This window comes from Kogia breviceps, chromosome 19, assembly GCF_026419965.1.
Source record: "Kogia breviceps isolate mKogBre1 chromosome 19, mKogBre1 haplotype 1, whole genome shotgun sequence".
Taxonomy (NCBI): Eukaryota; Metazoa; Chordata; class Mammalia; order Artiodactyla; family Physeteridae; genus Kogia; species Kogia breviceps.
This window is the reverse complement of record NC_081328.1, coordinates 17,414,931-17,435,405: the sequence shown is the minus strand read 5'-3', so window position 1 is coordinate 17,435,405 and position 20,475 is coordinate 17,414,931. Positions and strand designations below refer to the sequence as shown.

The following is a 20,475-nucleotide window of genomic DNA, read 5'->3' as shown; positions in this document are numbered from 1 at the left end:
GAATCTGAGGGACGAAAAATGGAGAGGCCCGCTAGACAATTAACTGTCTAGAGAACAATCCAGAATAGAGACAGATTTGGAAGCCATGAGTGGGTGGTAGCTTAAACCGTGAGTGTGGATAAGAGCATCCAGAGAGGGTGAGGAGAGAAAGGGGAAATTGCCAGGAGAATAGGGCTTTTAAGGCTACGATGAAGGGTAGGGCTTTGATAAAGAGGAACACATGGGAACCATCGGAGTTTCCTGAGCAAAGGGAGCCCTTTGACCTCATCTGTACCTTTTACTCACTTGTCCTCCACACATTCAATAAATTGTGATCATCTGCTGCCTACTGTGGCACTATGGCACGATGCTAGGTGCCAGAAATAAAGAGGAAAAAGACTGCCTCTGCTTATTATTTAGTGGGCGAGGCAAACAGATACAGACATCATCTCAGGACAACTCCTTACATGCTAAAAACAGAGCAGCATGAATTGCTGAGACGTGTGGAGGAAGGGTGGACATGGTTTCTCAGACAAGGTTTCAGAGATTCATAAGTATATGCAAACACTTGTGCATTTTTCTGCACAGAGTACCTGTGGCTCTTTTCAGATTCTTAAAGGGATTTGTGAGTGACTGCTTTTGGCAATGCGGAGCAACAGATCTTAAGAGGCCTCGAAGAGGTTTGATTTTTAGGAAGCTAATTCCGACAACGTTACAAAGTTTGGAAGAACTGGGAAGAGGCTGGTGAAATAACTACCATTCAGTAAATACTCTTTGGGGCTCGGGACATGGTGCCACTGGTGATACTGAATTGAAATAGGGCCCCAAGAAACACAGTGGTTAAGGCAAGGTAATGAGTTTCATCTTGGTTAAGTCAAATATGTGGCCCCCATGGGCCCTCCACGGGACCCCTGTCTGAGTTTTCCCCAAACAGGCCAAATACCCATCTGGCACTGCAAGAGATGTCTAAGCCGACATTCACATTTGAGAATTATCAGTGTTCTAAGGAGACGGAAATTTGCAGCTCCCTCTCCCACTAAAGCCCACGTTGTCCGCTCCTGCAATATACGCCTCTTGGCTGCCCAGCTGCACCATGAACTCACTAAAGAGAAAGCTACATTTTCTAATGCATTTGCATGCATGATCTAGAACAGAGAGTTGGAACTTCCAGTTCTGGACAAGATAGAATAGATGCATTTCTCCCTATCCTCGCTAAATACAGCTAAAAACCCTGGACATCATCTTATAAAACAAACGTTAAGAAGACTCTGAAAGGTGGAGAGAAAGTGAACTAGCTCAGGACATTAAGACGTGAACCGCAACATGGCAGTGAGCTCCTTGGGATTTCTTTTTGTCTCTGTACATCCCAGACTGCATTGCATAGGAGAAGCCCCCTATCCAGATGGGCACAGACAAGGAAAGCTTGCTCCCTCTTGCCAAAGGACCAGAAAGCGGGCAGCCTGTTTGACAGCATTCTCTGGAAAAACACCTAGGAGGGTTACAGGCCCCCCTAACTTCCATCAGCAAAGGCCTCGTGGAAAGCCTGGACCTCTCTCTACTCCTGCCCGAAGTGAAGAGGTACGCTTCCCCGTCCGCACTGGTGTGGCATCAAAGAGGCCCAAAGGGGAGCCTGGACTTGCACCCCCCCACACCCAGGGAAAGGGTGGTGCCCCTTCCCCTCTCCATAGAGTCAGGGGAGGCCAGGTGAGGAGCTAGCTTTCCACCAGCTCCTGGTGGTTCTAAGGTACCTCTCATACTCCCCAGCAGGGTGGTATTGGGGAGCCCACGTGGGGCCTGGGCTTCCACCCCTCCCACCCTGCAGTAAAGCGTTGATGCCTCCTTCCCCTACTGGTCCCTTTTTAGCAGAAGCCTGACCAAGTGGAAGATTTACATTAAATCCAGAGTCTCGTAACATAATACCCAGAATGGCCAGGATGTGATCAAAAGTCACTCATCGGGGCTTCCCTGGTGGCGCAGTTGAGAATCCGTCTGCCGATGCAGGGGACATGGGTTCGTGCCCCGGTCCGGGAAGATCCCACATGCCACGGAGCGTCTGGGCCCGTGAGCCATGGCCGCTGAGCCTGCATGTCTGGAGCCTGTGCTCTGCAACGGGAGAGGCCACAACAGTGAGAGGCCCGCGTACCGCAAAAAAAAAAAAAAAAAAGTCACTCATCATCCCTAAACTAGAGCAATGCTAGTCTACGTGGATTCAACTTGCTGACAAACATAAGATTAGGAAAGGAAACCTAAAATTATGAGGGAATAATCTCTGCATTGAGAGGATCAATAATTTGTAAGGTTAAAAAAAATTTCAATGAAAAGACCAATAAGGAAAGTAACTGAAGTTGGTATTTTAAGAGAGAAAATAAATTCAAAATCCTATAAAAGTTGATTAGTAAAACTGCTTTGTAAAATGATAATTTGACTGTCTAAGATGAAGTTATGTAATGGTTTTACCTAAATCAATGGTTGTGTGTGATGAGAATCACTTGGGGAGGTTCTAAAAACTATAGATGCCCAGCCGCATCCAAGAGCAAATAAACCAGAGTGGCCCCACTGATTCTAACATGCAGCCGGGGTTGAGGACGTTGGCCTAAATGAAGCATAGGGGATAAGGAGAATATAAGTGGAGAAATGTTACAGCTTTTGCATAGTCAGAAAAGATGTGATGGCGTTTGTGTACTAAATTGTGCATGCTCTTTCTAAAGAAGGGCCCTCTTGGGCCATTTATCTTGCTTCATGCACCCTTGTGGTGAATCTGATGATATGGTCCCCAAGCCCACAACGATAAATCTGAAGCAGTAATTAAAAGGGACTCAGTCTCTCGCAGGCAGGCATATTGATGGTTGCATTATATGAAAACTGAAAGTACAGGAGCGCTCTGAGGAGATTTAGTTTCGTTCTACTAGACGGCTTGGTATTAAAAACTTGTTGGAGTGATTTCTTGAGCTGTCTCCTCAGAGCGTCTTTATGGAATTAAAGTTCAATTTTTCAAGAAACTACTGAATGCCAAGCTGCGAGACAGCTTGGAACTCAAACTGCCAGATAATCTAGGAGAGAGACCTCCAATAGGCCTGTCTGAGATTTTTAGCAGAAAGAAAACAGTTAGCCATGTGGCTGATACCCATGAACTGGTAGGTTCTAACCCCCTTTCTAGTAAGGAACTTGACACACTTAATCTAAATATGAAAAAGTCAAACTTGCACGCCACAAATGAGGTACTTGCATCAAAAGGGAAAAATGACTCGAACTTTTAAATTAATGAAGGAGGCTATGGCAGACCCAGATTCCTGGGTAACTCTCTCTAAAGGAATTTGTATTGTAAAGTACAAAGTTCATTTGTGATGCGAACGTTATCTAGGTTGTAAATTTTCTTCTTGATGGTGCCCTTAGTCCCTGTCAGGATGAGGAATATTTGGAAGAAATTGGAGTTGAATGTGGAGATGTCATTTATTCAGTGCAGTGAGATGGGTTGATATTGGAAGTTTATTGAAGTGTTTTGCTGAGTTGCTTTCATGAAGCTGTTAAAATCAAGGGTTGAAAGGCCTTATCGGTAAATAGTAGAAACTTAGCCCTTTTGTCAGTTGATTATGATGATTTTCATTGACCTGAATAATATTGATCAATAGTACTAGGCTTATAACTAAGTGCTTGTGCCTAAAGTTGATTAAACTGGCTTTAAGACAATTTTTTTGTTACTGCTCATGGCACATATTTTGTAGAAAAGGGTCTGTTTCACCATTAGAATGTCATGTGCTTTACACACACAGGCATGATTTTTGGAACATGTGGTCCGGGGGGTGTGGTCATAGGAGCGCTAGTAGCCCTGAAGATGCATCTGTTTTAAAGCATGTTTACTAATTACTGTTCACCATAACAACTCTGAATCCTTAAGAAAGTAAAAGAATAATTTTATAATGTTTAACGAAGCTGGAAAATACTTCTGAAAAAGAGTGTGTTCTTACATGTTCTTCCAACATGGTAAAATTTTTTTTTAATGTTTTGTTGAAAGTGATTTTTGTTTGTAAAGGCATAAACTCTTAGTTATCCTGAACTATGCATTCTTTTCATGACACATTTACAAAATTAAGATTTCTCTATTTTCTGGTCACTATCGCTGCATAACAATTTATCCCAAACTTACAACTACCTCCTTTTTATTATGGTCATAGGTTCTTTTAGGTCAGGAATTCAGGAAGGGCAAAGCAGCTGGCTTGTCTCTGCTCTGCAATATCTGGGGCCTCAGCTGAGGAGACTAGAAGGTTGGGGGGTGACTCAAGGGCTGAGAGCTGGAATCATTTGAAGGCTCATTCGCTCAGATGACTGACACCTACCTGGGCTGGGAGAACTTGAAGACCGGGGCTACTGACTGGAGAGCCTTATGAGCCCTTTCGGAGATTCTTGGCTTCCTTATGGCATGGTGGCCGCAGGGTAATCAGGCTTCTTACGGGGGCCTTAGGGCTCAGAGCATGAGGGTCCCAGTGAACGAGGCAGAAGCTGCATCCCCTTTTTATGACCTAACCTCGCAAGTCACACAGCATCACCTCTTCGCATTTCATTGGTTAGAAGCAAGTACTATGATCAGCCCAGATTCAAGGGGAGGGAACAGAGACCCCCATCTCTCAATGGAAGAAATGTCAAAAGGACTTAGGAACAAGTTTTAAACCCTCCACAGTCTACCCCTTCGTCAAAAATTATTTTCAAAAAAAAAAAATTATTTTCATTACTCTGACATTCAAAATATACTCACCCCCACCCAAGATGCCCCAAAGTCTCATCCCCTGATGTCATCAGGTTCCGGGTTGTGGTCCAGGATCTCTTCATGTAAGTCAGTTTAGATGCAGTTCCTCAACTAGAGTTGCTTCAGTCTGAAGACCTGTGAAACTCAGGTCCTTCAAAGGACAAGTTATCTACCCCACCTACCCAGCATACATTGGTGACACAGGGACGGGATGCCCCACTAGACAGTCCTCATTCCAAGAGATGGGAAATAGGAGGCACATAATAGTCAAGGGCCATCTGCACTTGAAACTAAGTAGCCTTCTTGCTCTGCTTTCTGCCCATCAAAGGTTGGGGGTCCAAAAGCCTCTGCACATTTTGTCATGTCGTTGTCCCCTTCAGTCCAACCTGATACAATTCCTTTGAAATCTTGGTGGACTTACTGTGCATCCATTTATAATCCGCTAAAACCACGCCCACAAACCTCTGCAAGATAAGCTCTCCTGCACCTGGGGCTCCTCCTGCGCTACTGTGGGACAAGGTCCCTAAGACTCTGAAGAGCCCCATTGTTTAATAGAGAAAGGCGCGCCCTGAAGATCTTTAATCTGCCTGGAAGTTTCTATGCAACACTCCCTTAGATCTTTCTGAGGTTTTGACAAAGGATTTTACAGTCCCGCTCTGGACTTGATCATTGCCCTGAAACCATTTCCCAATTTGAGAATCATTTGCCATCTGGAGAAGCTGGGAATAAGAAACAGTTTTATTTTCAAACCCAGCAAGTGCAGGCTGCTTTACATTTCCTCTAAATTTTGCATGAAAGCGGAACAGTTCTGCATTAAGATCATCTCTCTCCTCTCACGTGTTTTCATAGACAGCAAGAAGCAGCCAGATGGCACTTCCAGTGTCCTGTCTAGAGATCCTTATCTAGATCATTGAATTTGTTCGGTACGATTTCTGTTTTCTACCTTCCCATAGTCAACAGTGTTAGCAAATTTCCTGCCACTTTGTATCAAGGGTCCCCTTTCCTCAAGCTTGAAATAGTATTTTCCTTGCTTCCCTTCAGGCCCTTGTGACCTGCCTCCTTAAAGCCCATCGTGATGCCACCAGCAGCCTCCTCGAGGCTCTTCCAGCTGCCACCCACTTCCCAAAGCCAGTGTCAACTGTTTTAGTATTGTGTTACAGTAGCACCTCGCTGCTTCCAAATTTTGATTCCAGTCAACTATTGCTGTGTACCCAGCCACCCCAGACTTAGTGGAGTAAAATAAATGACCATGTTATTATTTTTTTTAATTTTTATTTTGTTTTGGAGTATGGTTGATTCAATGATGTGTTAGTCACAGGTGTACAGCAGAGTGATTCAGTTATCCCATACAAGTATCCTTTCTTTTTCAGATTCTTTTCCCATTTAGGTTATTGCAGAATATTGAGCCCAGTTCCCTGTGCTATACAGGAGGTCCTTGTTGGTTATCTACCTTAAATATAGTAGTGTACCACCATTTTATTATGATCATGGATTCCATGGGTCAGGAATTTGGAAAGGGCACAGTGGGGCCAGTTCACCTTTGTTCCACAATACCTAGGGCTTTGGTTGGGAAGACACAAAAACTGGAAGTTACTCAACAACTGAGGCTTGGGATCATTGGGACCCTCATATGCTCACTCTTCTGGCGCTGGGGCTGGGAGGGCTCGTACCAGGACTGCTGACCGGAGGGTCAACCCTTGACCTCTCCGAGAGGCTTGAGATCCTCACCGCACAGTGACCTGAGGATAGAGCCACCCCCTACATAGTGGCTCAGGGCACAAGCGTTGCTTCCAAATGATGAGGGATAAACTCTTATTTATCCCAAATTCTGCATTATTTCTATGACAGATCTGATTCGCTAAGATCTCTGATTTATAGCTAGTTGGGCCAAGGAGAGCAAGGAAGAGAAGGAGGAAGAAAGAGGGAAAGGGAGAGAAGAAGGGAGATCGGGAGAGACAGATGAACAGAGAACAGAGAGACAAAGCAAGAAGTAAAGTCACCAGGCATCCTACAGAAAGTCAGAGCATCTGTCTTCCAAGCTTCTGAATGAAAAACAGAATGAACAGAATGTTCTCTATCGTCGAGCAGCCAAAACAATTTGTTAATTGAGATCAAAAGAGCATAAATATTATAACTCTGCCGTCAAACCAAAGAACTGAAGTAGGGAATAGAAAATCCCAAAGGCCAAGTGTATATATCACAATACAAGCAGATACCTGAAGCAGCGAAATGATTTTCGTACAATTTTATGAAAGCTCTTTGTGTTTTAAGCACATCCCTGATTGGGGTGGGGGGCAGCCCCAAGTTAGTGAAGTCCCTTGGAGGTGTTTGCCGAGAGCAGTAACCACAGAAGAGAAGAGTTCCCCCACTCAAGAAGACATGGAGTAGCTGCTTCCTGGGAGTAAGTCTGGAACAAGAAGGCCCCAGAGCCTTCTAGCCAGGAACTAGCCAGGAAGCCCTATAAAAAGGCATGCATTCTCCTCCCTGGTCAGACCTGGATGGCTTTAAAGGAGTTGATCACCATTTTAAAAGATTAACTCTTGGGCTTCCCTGACGGCGGAGTGGTTGAGAGTCAGCCTGCTGATGCAGGGGACACGGGTTCGTGTCCCAGTCCGGGAGGATCCCACATGCCGCAGAGCGGCTGGGCCCATGGGCCATGACCACTGAGCCTGCGTGTCCGGAGCCTATGCTCCGCAATGGGAGAGGCCACAACAGTGAGAGGCCCACATACTGCAAAAAAAAAAAGATTAACTCTTTTCAGAGTCACAAAAGCTCAAGGGTTCGTGGCCTATTCCATTATTAGAGATTTTTGTCATAAAGTATCAGGGCCTTTTCTCGTGATTCCCACATTCTCCAGAAGTCTTCAGTTTTTTGAAATTGTTGTTTGGGATCCTGGAATTTACTGCTAGCATTTTGAGGCCCCACAGTTTTCAGTGACAAAGCTTGTGCACACACGTACAGGTGCAGACAGAGAAATATGGATAGAATATGAAGCAAAAGAGACAGCAAGCACAATTTGAAAAGATACTTGCACCACAATGTTCATTGCTGCACTATTTACAGCAGCCAAAACACGGAAGCAACCTAAATGTCCATCGACAGATGAATGGGTAAAGAAGATGTGGTACATATATACAATGGAATATTACTCAGCCATAAAAAAGAATGAAATAATGTCATTTGCAGCAACATGGATTGTCACACTGAGTGAAGTAAGTCAGACAGAGAAAAACAAATATCATATCGCTTATATGTGGAATCTAAAAATATGGTACAAATGAACTTATCTACAGAACAGAAATAGAGTCACAGATGTAGAACACAAACTTATGGTTACCAGGGGGAAAGAGGGGAGGAAATTAGGAGATTAGGATTGACAAAGACATACTACTATACATAAAATAGATAACTAATAAGGACCTACTGTATAGCACAGGGAACTCTTCTCAATACTCTGTAATGACCTAAAAGAATTTTTGCAAGAGTTAACATATGTTTTAAAAAAAGACAGCAAGCGGGCTTCCCTGGTGGCGCAGTGGTTGAGAATCCGCCTGCCGATGCAGGAGACACGGGTTCGTGCCCTGGTCCGGGAAGATCCCACATGCCGCGGAGCAACTAAGCCCGTGAGCCATGGCCGCTGGGCCTGCGCGTCCGGAGCCTGTGCTCCGCAACGGGAGAGGCCACAACAGTGAGAGGCCCGCATACCACAAAAAAAAAAAAAAAAAAAAAAAAAAAAACAGACAGCAAGCAAAATGACTTGTGGTTACAGTGGACTTTGGGGAAGTATTAACCCTGTCCCTATTCTTGTCCTACAAAGTGAGGCTGAACCTAATCTAACAACTGTGGGTTTATAGCCTCAACATAATTTTTTTTTTTAGTTAGTTAAAACTGTAGATTAGAAACCAAGGATTATCTGTCATTAAGAGAAGTCAAATGAAGTTGAATTCTATTGCAATGAATCTTACTATGAGAAGAATATATAGGTCACCAAAAAATAGTTTAAATTCTAATCCACCTATTTCAAGCAATTTGAATAAACCTATATATTCTATTATTATCATATTTTAAATAGTTCCTTTAAGATTACCATTATAACATTTGTCTGGTTTGTCACCTTCAAAGATTAACTCTTTTCTTTGTAAAATTATCATAATCCTAATGGTACAATTCTTGAAAACAGAGAAAATTCAGTATTTTGTGAGTTTGTTCTTACTACAGTGGACCTCTAGCTTTCTAGGTCTAAGTAATGAACTAACCTTTTTAGCTCTCAAAAGCTAAGTAAGCCAGTTTGACTTACAAATATAGAACTAAGTCTTAAAAAAGAACATTCAGAGGAAACTCTCTGGCATGTTGGAAATGTTCTGTATCTTGATTTGGGTGTCAAAAATCATCCACCTAAACACTTAAAAGTCTGTGAATTTTACTGTACATAATTTATACCTCAATTTTTAAAATCCTGTTTGATGGGTCAAGATGTATGGAGTATTTTGGTGTGAGTAAGGTCATATGTTTTAATTTCCAGTTAATTCTTTTCTTACCTGCTATTTATAAAAATAGTAAAAGATAGACAGTATCTATTGACACACTTGGTCTCTGTCATTTAAAAATTGTATTAAAAGATCCAGGCCAGGGCTTCCCTGGTGGCGCAGTGGTTGAGAGTCCGCCTGCCGATGCAGCGGACACGGGTTCGTGCCCCGGGCCGGGAAGATCCCACATGCCGCGGAGCGGCTGGGCCCGTGAGCCATGGCCGCTGAGCCTGCGCGTCCGGAGCCTGCGCTCCGCAGCGGGAGAGGCCACAACAGTGAGAGGCCCGCGTACCGGAAAAAAAAAAAAAAAAAAAAAAAAAAAAGATCCAGGCCAAAGTCTCCATGCTCAGTCATGATACTTTTTTTCTAGTCCAGTAATAACTTTTCTTCAGGGAAGGAAGTCTGTTCTCTCCTTATCCACAATGCTTTGCTGCCAAAGATAACCAGTGGTTAGAAAAAAGTTAAAACTAATATTGTAGGGTTGATATGATAATAAATACATTTGAGTATTTACCAACTTTCTATGGAGAGAGATACTGTTTTTTATACCGTGGAATAGTGTAAAATAAAAACAGTACAAGGACACAACTTCATACTTGCCTTGAAAAAGTGAAAGCTGTCAAGCAAGGAGATAATTCTAGTGGGACAAACACACAGATGACGCATAAATGTGACCCTGTTAATCAGCTGAGCGATATGGATGCATTTCTTTTTCTTTTTCTTTTTTTGCGGTACGTGGGCCTCTCACTGTTGTGGCCTCTCCCGTTGCAGAGCACAGGCTCTGGACACACAGGCTCAGCGGCCATGGCTCACGGGCCCAGCCGCTCCACGGCATGTGGGATCTTCCCGGGCCGGGGCACGAACCCGTGTGCCCTGCATCGGCAGGCGGACTCTCAACCACTGCGCCACCAGGGAAGCCCTAATGCATTTCTTATTAGTGAACCGTGCTTACACTTGTGAACCATGCCCTCTTGGTCATGGCATATTAGCCTGCTGAATTGAGTTTGTTAATTATTTTGGATATTTGCATCTATCCTTGTGAGACTGGTCTCTAGGGGTGTGTGTGTGTGAAAGAGATCTTCATCAAGTTTTGCTGCCACGATTCAATGAAATGAGTTGGGATGGTGTCTGTTTATGTTCTAGAGCATTTTCCGTAGCATAGGAATTACCTGGGGCTTGATGGCCTATACTACCATCATCTGTGCCCAGGAACATTAAGGAGAGTGTTTTCTGCCAACATAAAAAAAAAATTCCCCTAGTTACGAATTGATTCTGATTATTTCATCTTTCTTTGAGTCAATTTTTAGTAATTTGTATTTTCCTATTAAAGCATGCATTTCACAAATTATTAATAGGAAATTACAGATATTATTCTCATAATTTCTAAAGACATCACACCTTTTCTTAAATCTCTTTCTCATTCCTCATGTTAGATATCTGTGTTTTTGCTTTGTTTTTTCCTGATTAGACCCTGCCAAGGGTTTGGTTCTTTAGTGGTCTTTTCAAAGAACCAGCTCTTGGGTTTATCATCTATATTGTTTTTCTCATTCATCGATTTCTGATTTTATCTTCACTAATTTTTAGCTTGATAGATTTCTTTTGCTCTTTCTCTAGGTTTTTGGTATTTAATTTCTTTCCTTTTTTTCTTATTTAATAACAAAAGTATTTAAGGCAGTGTGTTTTCTTTTGAATATAGCTTTGGCTGCATCCATGAGTTTTGATGAAAAATTCTCTTTCTCATTAACTTCTTCATTGTCTGTAGTTGCAACTATAATCCAGGAGTTGCCTAAAGAGATACTTCTTTTAAAAAATTCTCAGTGATAAGGTTGTGTTGTTAACCTTTATGTAATTTTCTAGTTTTACTGCACTGTGATTAGGGTCAGTGCATATCCTACTTTTTGTAATTGGGGAGAGGAATGTTACTTTTGGCCCAATATATAATACATATGTGTAAATGTTTCAGGGACCACAATAAATGTGTGTAAAAATTCCATGTAACTGATAATCAAATATGTTGATTATTCAGCCACACTCCATACTCATTTGCTTTTTGCCTGCTTGAACTGCCAAGCACTGGGTCATCCACTAAAATCACAATTTGGTCCATTTCTTTTGTGTAAGAATAATTTTTGCTTTGTATGTTTTAGTACCATGTTATTCAGTGCATGAAGATGGTGGTTTTCATTTTTTGTTATATTTTTGTCAATATAAAACGAAAAAGTTTTCTTTTTTGCCTTGGATTTTGCTCTATTATTTTTATTCCCATCTCTAGTTTCTTTCTGGTACGTCTTTGTCCATCCTTTCATTTTTGTTCTATGTCTTTTTGTTTTAGATGCATCTTTTATAAACAGAGTATAGTTAAATTTCTTTTTTGACCTAATCTGTGACCCGTTTTCATCCAATAAAAGAGTTGTATCCCATTCACACTTCTTACAGAAACTGACAAATTTTGTTTTCTTAAATTTGATTGTTATTTAAACGCTTTCCATTTTTAATACTTCTGTGCTATTTCCTTCTTTTTTTTCTAGTTGCCATATTGTTCAAGTTTTATTTATTTTCTTTTTACTAATGATTAGAAAGTTCTAACGTTCTTTTTACTTGTCTGGTTATGTTCACTGTTTGATCCTCCATAGGAGGAGGGTCTAGGAGAATTGAGTTAGATTAGCATCAGAGGTTGTATCTGCCCTGCTCAAACCTTCAAAACCAAAGAAGAGGAAGGTTTAGATTTATCATGGCATAGAGATGTCACAGGTTATGAAAAATAAGAAGGCAACTAGTAGGGGGAAGCCCTGATAAGGAGTTTCACTTTTGTTCAGAGAACTTACTTGTGTCTTCTGGCTGCCCAAAGATAACTGAGGTAGGATCCCTTCCCTAACCAATGTATTTGCATACAGTACCTCCCTTGGCATGGCACTTGTGTAAAGTTTTTCAGATTTCGCTGGCATATCTTCTTTTAGAGTGTAAAGACCCTTGAAGGCAGGAGGTTTTGCTTATTTATCTTTTTATACCTCTGAGTCGCTCCTATTTGATCCTTGCCACAGTCTTACGAGGTAGATGAAGCACCTAGTAGGATCCTTATTTTGCAGAAAAGGAGACAGGTGGCCTCCCCCCAAATTAAATGATTCGCTCAGGCTCACACGGCTGAATTGAGATGAACACCCAGGTCATCCCTTACTCCACTGCTTTTTCCCATCTAGCATCCTGTCTCCCAGAACAAAAGAGACATCCTGGATGCTGTTTGTCCTGCCTTGGTGACAGCAGGATCTTAATCTTTCATTATCTGTGCAGCAGAGGAAAGTAGGTGCTGTTTTCCCTCTTTTCTGCTGGGACTCTGGCACGCCCATAGGCCTGAGAACACACATGAAGAATTCCTATGCCCATCCAGGTAAAAACACTCAGGCAGGGCGGAATAGGAAAGGCAAGAAAGGAATTCCACACCCAAGTTGGGAAGGTGGCTGAGAAAACAGTCATAGGCGCCTCTGCTCTAGCCCGACAGCATCCAGGAAGGGACCTTCTATCTGGGCGGTTTCAGCATTCACTGCTGAATCGGTTCCTTTCCCTGGACCCCTGCAGCCAATGTTCCTGGGATGTGCAGGCAGAGTTAGTGCTGTTAGAATTCTCATTTTATTAGGCCTTTAATCAAGCTCTCTTGTGAAGTGCTACATAAATTTCATTTTGAATTTGGTGTATAAAATAAATGAGAGAGAAGGATCATAGACATAATATGTTTTTTAAACGAAAATGATATTTTTAATTTACTCATATAAAAATCATCTGGGGGTGGGGGAGGGAAGGTTGGGAGTTTGGAGCTAGGAGATGCAAACTAGTATATATAAGATGGATAAACAACAAGTTCCTACTGTATAGCACAGGGAACTATATTCAATATCCTGTGATAACCATAATGGAAAATAAATGAAAAAGAGTGTATATATGTATAACTGACTCACTTTGCTGTGCAGCAGAAATTGACACAACACTGTAAATCACCTATACTTCAATAAAATATTTTTAAAAGGAACTTTTAAAAAAGCCAATGTGGGGCTTCCCTGGTGGCGCAGTGGTTGAGAGTCCGCCTGCCGATCGATGCAGGGGACACGGGTTCGTGCCCCGGTCCGGGAAGATCCCACATGCTGCAGAGCAGCTGGGACCGTGAGCCATGGCCACTGAGCCTGCGCGTCCGGAGCCTGTGCTTCGCAACGGGAGAGGCCACAGCAGTGAGAGGCCCGCGTACTGCAAAAAAAAAAAAAAAAAAAAAAAGCCAATGTACACCAAACCAAACCCCCCCTCCAAAAAAAACACAAAAAAATCATCTAAGTGTCAGAAAGATTGATACGTTCTCTTATGCATGGCCTCAGAAAACCCATGATCTAACATAGGTTTGTGAAATGATTTCCAACTCCTTGAACATTTTCCCTTCTCTCCATTGAGCGCTGACCCTGGTATTCTTTAAAATCAACCTAAGAACTCACCTCCTATGAAAATTTATTTATGTGACATTTAGGGATACTTATTTTTACAGCTTGGATACTTATTTTTACAGCTTATGTTCATTTGTACATGATATTTGGAAAAGCCTACTGTGATAGGAAGAACATGGGTCTGGCGCAGTCTGCAGGCCTGAGTTCCAGTTTCAGGGTCTGCAAATCAGCTAACTTCTTTGAGCCTCAGTTTTCTTATCTGTAAAATATGGGCATGAGACTCAATGATCTTCCAAACGTACGAACTGTTAAAGTGTTCTTCGGTTGTTGCGTGTTTGTCTCTTCCACTCGTCCTACTGGATCATGAATCGCCCTAGAACAGAGATAATACCTTCTGCATCTTTGGCACGTCCATCCCCACCCCCAGGCTGCCTGGCACTCTGCATTGCCCCCAGTGGGTATCCTGTCAATGCTGATTGCCAGACTGACAGCACCTGTGGCAGCCAGGAGGTGGCACTTTGGTATTTTCTGCAATCGAAGAACAAACCACATAACAAGAAATCACTCGGGTTTCTGCTTTATTGACCAAGGTATATCTAGGGATCAGAATTACCAAGGAGCTATATTTTTTAAATTTGCGTATAATAAATAAAACTGGCTTTTGGTAGTGGTGATTGCATACAGGCCTGTGGGTCTTAATACACGCATAGATCTCTGTAGCCACCACCACAATGAGGATACAGTCATTCCATCACCCCCCGAAACTCCTTTGTATCAGGCTCCCCCTGACCCCAATCCCTGACAGCTATATTCCAGAATACCACATGAGTGGAGTCGTATAGTATGTAACCTTTTGAGACTGGCTGCTTTCACTCAGCGTAATGCCTTTGAAAATAAACCATGGTGGTGCATATCAGTAATTTGTATTATTAGTTCATTCCTTTTTATTGCTGAATAGCATTCCATTTATAGATGCATCACAGTTTGCTTATTCACCTATTGATGGATATATCCTGGTGGTTTCCAGTTTGGAGCAGTTATGAATAGAGCTGCTGTAAACATTGATGTGTTAAGTTTTTGTGTGAACATACATTTTTATTTCTCTGGGTTAAATGCCTAGGACCGAGATTGCTGATTCATGTGGTAGTTCTATGTTTAACTTTTTGAGTAACTGCCAAACGGTTTTCCCAGTGATCGTACCATTTTACATTCCCACCAACAATGTACGAGAGTTGATTGTTCTACATCCTCTTTGGTGTTGTCACTTTTGTTGTTGTTCTTCTTCTTTGTTTTGTTTCTATTTTGGCCATTCTGGTAGGCTTGTGGTGATACCTTGTTATAGTCTTAATTTGCATTTCTGTAGTGTCTAGTGATGTTGAGCACCTATTTGCCACCCAGAGGTCTTCTTTGGTGAAGTGACTTCAAATTGTTTGCCCATTTTAAGTTGACTTGTTTGCTCTCTTGTTGCGTTTTAAGAGTTCTTTATATATTCTGGACACAGGTCCTTTATCAGATATATCTCTGCAAATATTTTCTCCCACTCTGTGGGCAGTCTTTCCATTCTTCTACCAATGTCTTTCTTAGAGAAAAGTTCTAAATTTTATGAAGTTTAGTTTAACAGTTTTTTTTTTTTCTTTTATGGGTTGTGCTTTTGGTGTCATTTCTAAGAAATCTTTACCCAATCCAAGGTCACAGAGATTTTCTCCTATGTTTTCTTCTAAAAGTTTTATGGTTTTACATTTTACATTTAGATCTATGACCCATTTTGAATTAATTTTTCATGAGGTGTGAGATTTAGGTCAATGTTTATTTCTTTTGGCATGTGGATGTCCAAATGTTCTGAGTTATCCAAATGTCCAAAGTATCCTTTCTCCGTTGAACTGCCTTTGCATCTTTGTGAAAAATCAGTTGGCCACATTTGTGTGAGACTATATCTGACTCTCCATTCTGTTCCCACCGATCTGTGTTTTTATCCCGTTGACAATCCTTTTGACAATTACATTGTCTTGATTGTGGTAGCTTTATAGTAAGAAAATCAGCTACTGTGAGTCCTCCAACTTTGTTCTTTTTCAAATTGTTTTGGCTACTCCAATTCCTTTACCTTTCCATATACATTTTAGAATCAGCTCGTTGATATCTACCAAAAATTCTGCTGGGATTTTGGTTGGGATTGCATTAAATCTATAGATCGATTTGGGGGAAATTGGCAGTATTCAACAATGTTGAGTTTTCCAAACCATGAACACATTATTCCTTTCTGTGTATTTAGATTTTCTTTTATTCCTGTCATCAGCATGTTCATTTGATTTCTTTCATCAGCATTTCGTAGTTTTCATCTTACAGGTTTTACACACACTTTGTTATATTTATATCTAAGTATTTTTGGTTTTGAAGTTGTGGATGGTTTTGGTTTTAATTTTCTGTTTCCAGTTTTTCATTGCTGGTATATAGAAATATTTTTGTCTGTTGACCTTGTGTTTTGTGACCTTGCCAAACCCACTAATTAGTTCTGAGAGCTATTTTGTAAATTCCTTGGGATTTTCTACATAGATGATCATGTAATCTGAAAATAAAGTCATTTGTTTCTTCCCTTTTAAACTGTATGCCTTTTAATTTATTTAAACCTGCCTTAAGGCACTGGCTAGGGCTTCCAGTATGAAGTTGCCCAGCAGCAGTAACAGTAGAAATCCTTACATTGCTCCTGATCTTTGGGGAAGACATTCAGTCTTTCACCACTTAGTAAGATGTTAGCTGTGGCGTTTTTGTAGATGTCATTAATAGGTTGAATTCTCTTCTAATCCTGTTTGCTGAGAGATTTATATCATGAATGGATGTTGAATTTTGTCAGATACTTTTTCTGCGTCAATTGATATGATAGCTTTCTTTTTTTATATATCTTTATTGGAGTATAATTGCTTTACAATGTTGTGTTAGTTTCTGTTGTACAACAAAGTGAATCAGCTATACGTATACATACATCCCCATATCCCCTCCCTCTTGAGCCTCCCTCCCACCCTCCCTATCCCACCCCTCTAGGTTGTCACAAAGCATCTAGCTGATCTCCCTGTGCTATGGAGCAACTTCCCACTAGCCATCCATTTTACATGTGGTAGTGCATATATGTCATTGCTACTCTCTCACTTTGTCCCAGCTTCCCCTTCCCCAGGTCCTCAAGTCCATTCTCTACGTCTTCGTCTTTATTCCTGCCCTGCCACTAGGTTCATCAGTACCGTTTTTTTTTAGATTCCATATGTGTGCGTTAGCACACAGTATTTGTTTTTCTCATTCTGACTTACTTCACTCTGTATGACAGACTCTAGGTCCATCCACCTCACTACAGATAAGTCAATTTTGTTTCTTTTTATGGCTGTGTAATATTCCATTGTGTATATATATGCCACATCTTCTTTATGCATTCATCTGTCAGTGGACGTTTAGGTTGCTTCCATGTCCTGACAATTGTAAATAGTGTAGCTTTGGGTTTTTTTCTGTTGCTATGATGGATTACATTGATTGATTTTTTTTTTTTTTGGCGGTACACGGGCCTCTCACTGTTGTGTCCTCTCCCGTTGTGGAGCACAGGCTCCGGACGCGCAGGCTCAGCAGCCATGGCTCATGGGCCAAGCTGCTCCGCGGCATGTGGGATCTTCCTGGACCGGGGCATGAACCCATGTACCCTGCATGGGCAGGCAGACGCTCAACCACTGCGCCACCAGGGAAGCCCTGATTGATATTTTTAATACAAAACTAGCTACGCATTTCTTAGATTAACTCCACTTGGTTATGATGCATTTTTGTTTTTATGTATTTTTGGATTTGATTTGCTGATATTTTGGCCATTCTATTTACATCCATGTTCATGAAGGATATTGGATATTGGTTTGTAGTTTTCTTGTACTGCCTTTTTCTATTTTTGGCGTCAGGACAGTGCTCATAAAATGAGTTGTGAAATGTTCCCTTCTCTTCCGTTTTCTAGAGGAGATGTGGAGAATTGGTGTTATTTCTTCTTTAAATATTTGGTAGAATTTACCAAGGCAGTCATCTGAGCCTCCTGGAGTTTTCTTTTTCGAAAGGTTCTTAACTACAAATTTAATTTCTTTAATAGATATAGCAGTATTCAGGTTATCTATTTCTTCTTGGGTGAATTTTGGTAGTTTATGGCTTTCAAGGAATTGTTTGGTTTTGTCTAAGTTGTTGAACTTACATGCATAAAGTTATTGTAAATATTCCTTTATTATCCTTTTAATGTCTATGTGGTCTGTAGTAATAGCCCCTCTTCCATTTCTGATATGGGTAATTAGGTCTGCTCTCTTTTATTCTTTCAGACTAGAGATTCAGCAATTGTATTTATCTTTTGAAAGAACCAGCTCTTTGTTTCATTGATTTTACCCTATTGTTTTTCTGCTTTTAATTTTGTTAATTTTTGTTCTTATCTTTATTATTTCCTTTCATCTGTTTGTTTCATGAAGCTTGATAAGGATTAATGTCATCAGAGTTACTGAGTAGAACCATTACAAACTGTATTTTTAAATTCATTCTTTTGAGAGCCACCCTTACACTTTCCATGCCTTGTCTCTTTGCAGTTGACGGGTCTGAGCGTCTCCAATGGGAAGGACCAACTGGTAGTGTTCCATACAAAAGACAACAAAGACCTCATCGTCTGTCTCTTCAGCAAACAGCCAACCCACGAGAGTCGAATTGGAGAGCTGGTTGGAGTCCTGGTGAATCATTTCAAGAGGTAAAGTTTGATTTTTGTTTAACTAACTTGAAAATATATGAAATCTTTCATCATAATTCTCACTGAACTTGTTTTGTGCCAATTTTAGTGTACTGAGTTATTTTCCTTCTTAAGGAAAACTTAAATCATCTGTTTCCCAGAAGGCAAAATTAGCATCCAGCCTTAGTTTCAAGATTAGGGATGATCGTCTACTTTTCCAGCCTCCAGCTGAACCAACAATGAGAGATTTCCCCAATGGTGATTTCTTCACTGCCAATCCAAATGTAATTAAATCCAAAAGACAGAAAACTTATTTATATTCTTATTGTCACAGCTTCTCATTTACCCCACATATAATCAGTTAGAGTAGCTACTATGAATATAAACAAATTAGAAGGCAGGTTTAGGGTGACATGTAGGTCCACAAAGACTAAAGGGTTTTTTTTAATAAAGTGATTTATTTTCTCACAATTCTGGAGGCTAGATTTTGAGATCAAGGTGTCTGCAGGGTTTGTTTCTTCTGGGGCCACTCTCCTTGGCTTGTAGATGGCCATCTTCTCTCTGTGTCTTCACATGGTCTTCCTTCTGTACATGACTATGTCCAAATTTCCTCTTCCTTTAAGAATACCAGTTATGTTGGATTATGACTCGCCTTAATGACCTTATTTTGACTAAAGGGATTCTGAAGAGGCAATTACCTCTGCAGAAACATAGAGTCATGAGGGAACGTGGCATTGTCTGAGAACGTCATAGTAGCCCTAGGTGATACCTGGGGTGGTTGTTTATGTCTGTGTAGTGAACAGTGATGTGAGAGATATAAACGGGGAGCAGATCCTGATGGTGATGGGGACCAGTGAATGGATAATTTTAAGCAGAGAAGTGACTTGTCTGGTTGCTTATTAGAGTTGTTTAAGAGATGGGGTTTCTCTTCCCAGAGGTGGTCATGGAGTATTTGGAGTTGGGTGTTTCTCTGACTCCAAACTCAGATGTTCTTCCCATTGTGGCACACTGTCTCTGCCACCCCACCACCCTGATGCCAGAAGGAGACCACTCCTCCAAACTCAGGGACTGAGAAATGAGCCCAGTGTCTAGTTCCTTTTCTTCCTAAGAGACATTTACTAAGTTGCCAACAGTAATCTAGTTCCTCATGAGTATTTCTTTTCCTTTAAGTTTAGACATGGCTTTTCTCTAAACAAAGGCATATTTAGAATCTGACGTCCACGCATCTAATTCTGCTGTGTTCCTTTTTACTGATAAACGTATGGAGTATAATTTTAAAAGTGAGCTGCACAGGCCATTTATTTTATGTTCTTAAACCTTGTATACTAGATCAAAACAGATCTTTAAATATCTTATATAATTAAATGTTTTTAAACGCTATAAATAAAATAATGTTTCATGGTCATCTGGTGGGAAAAAATAAGATCCAACTAAGGAATTACCAAAAGATAATAATAAACGTATAGGTCTTTGAAAAATTCCCTTCCATCTGCCAAATAATTATAAAGTAAGAGAAATACTGAAGAGTTTAGAATGGAAGGGAAAGACATGGAGAAGGCATCTCTACAATAAAGTCTAACTCAAATAAACAGGCCTATTTTCCTCCTAATATGTAGTTATAGCAAAGTATGGATAATCAAAGGGATTTTAATCTTTACCTTTCATTTGGATGCCTGTAGTAGTAAATAGTTTTTGACTGGGAAACTGAAATATTTTTTCTCACTCTGAGTCCTCGTTTCTCAAATTCTAACCGCTGTTAAATGCCTCCAAAGGTGGTGGAAATATGTGAATCTGGTTCTAGAATCCATCAACTGCTTTCTTTTCCTAGCATGTGTTCTGAGATACATTTCTATCTCAAATATATGTAAGAATTTTTTTAACATCTTTATTGGAATATAATTGCTTTACAATGGTGTGTTAGTTTCTGCTGTATCACAAAATGAATCAGCTATATGCATACATATATCCCCATATCCCCTCCCTCTTGCGTCTCCCTCCCACCCTCCCTATCCCACCCCTCTAAGTGGTCACAAACCACTAAGCTGACCTCCCTGTGTTATGCAGCTGCTTCCCACTAGCTATCTGTTTTAC

General features: G+C 41.0%; 1 protein-coding gene across 3 annotated transcripts in view; it reads left to right on the top strand.

Annotated features, from left to right (window-relative positions):
• MYO1D (myosin ID) overlaps nucleotides 1-20,475 on the top strand; it is a 352,561-nt gene that overhangs the window by 227,474 nt on the left and 104,612 nt on the right. For all 3 annotated transcript variants that reach the window (XM_067021776.1, XM_059047839.2, XM_067021775.1), the window contains one exon: nucleotides 18,251-18,405. In XM_067021776.1, the coding sequence (XP_066877877.1) occupies nucleotides 18,251-18,405 (155 nt within the window). The remainder of the gene's footprint in view (nucleotides 1-18,250; nucleotides 18,406-20,475) is intronic.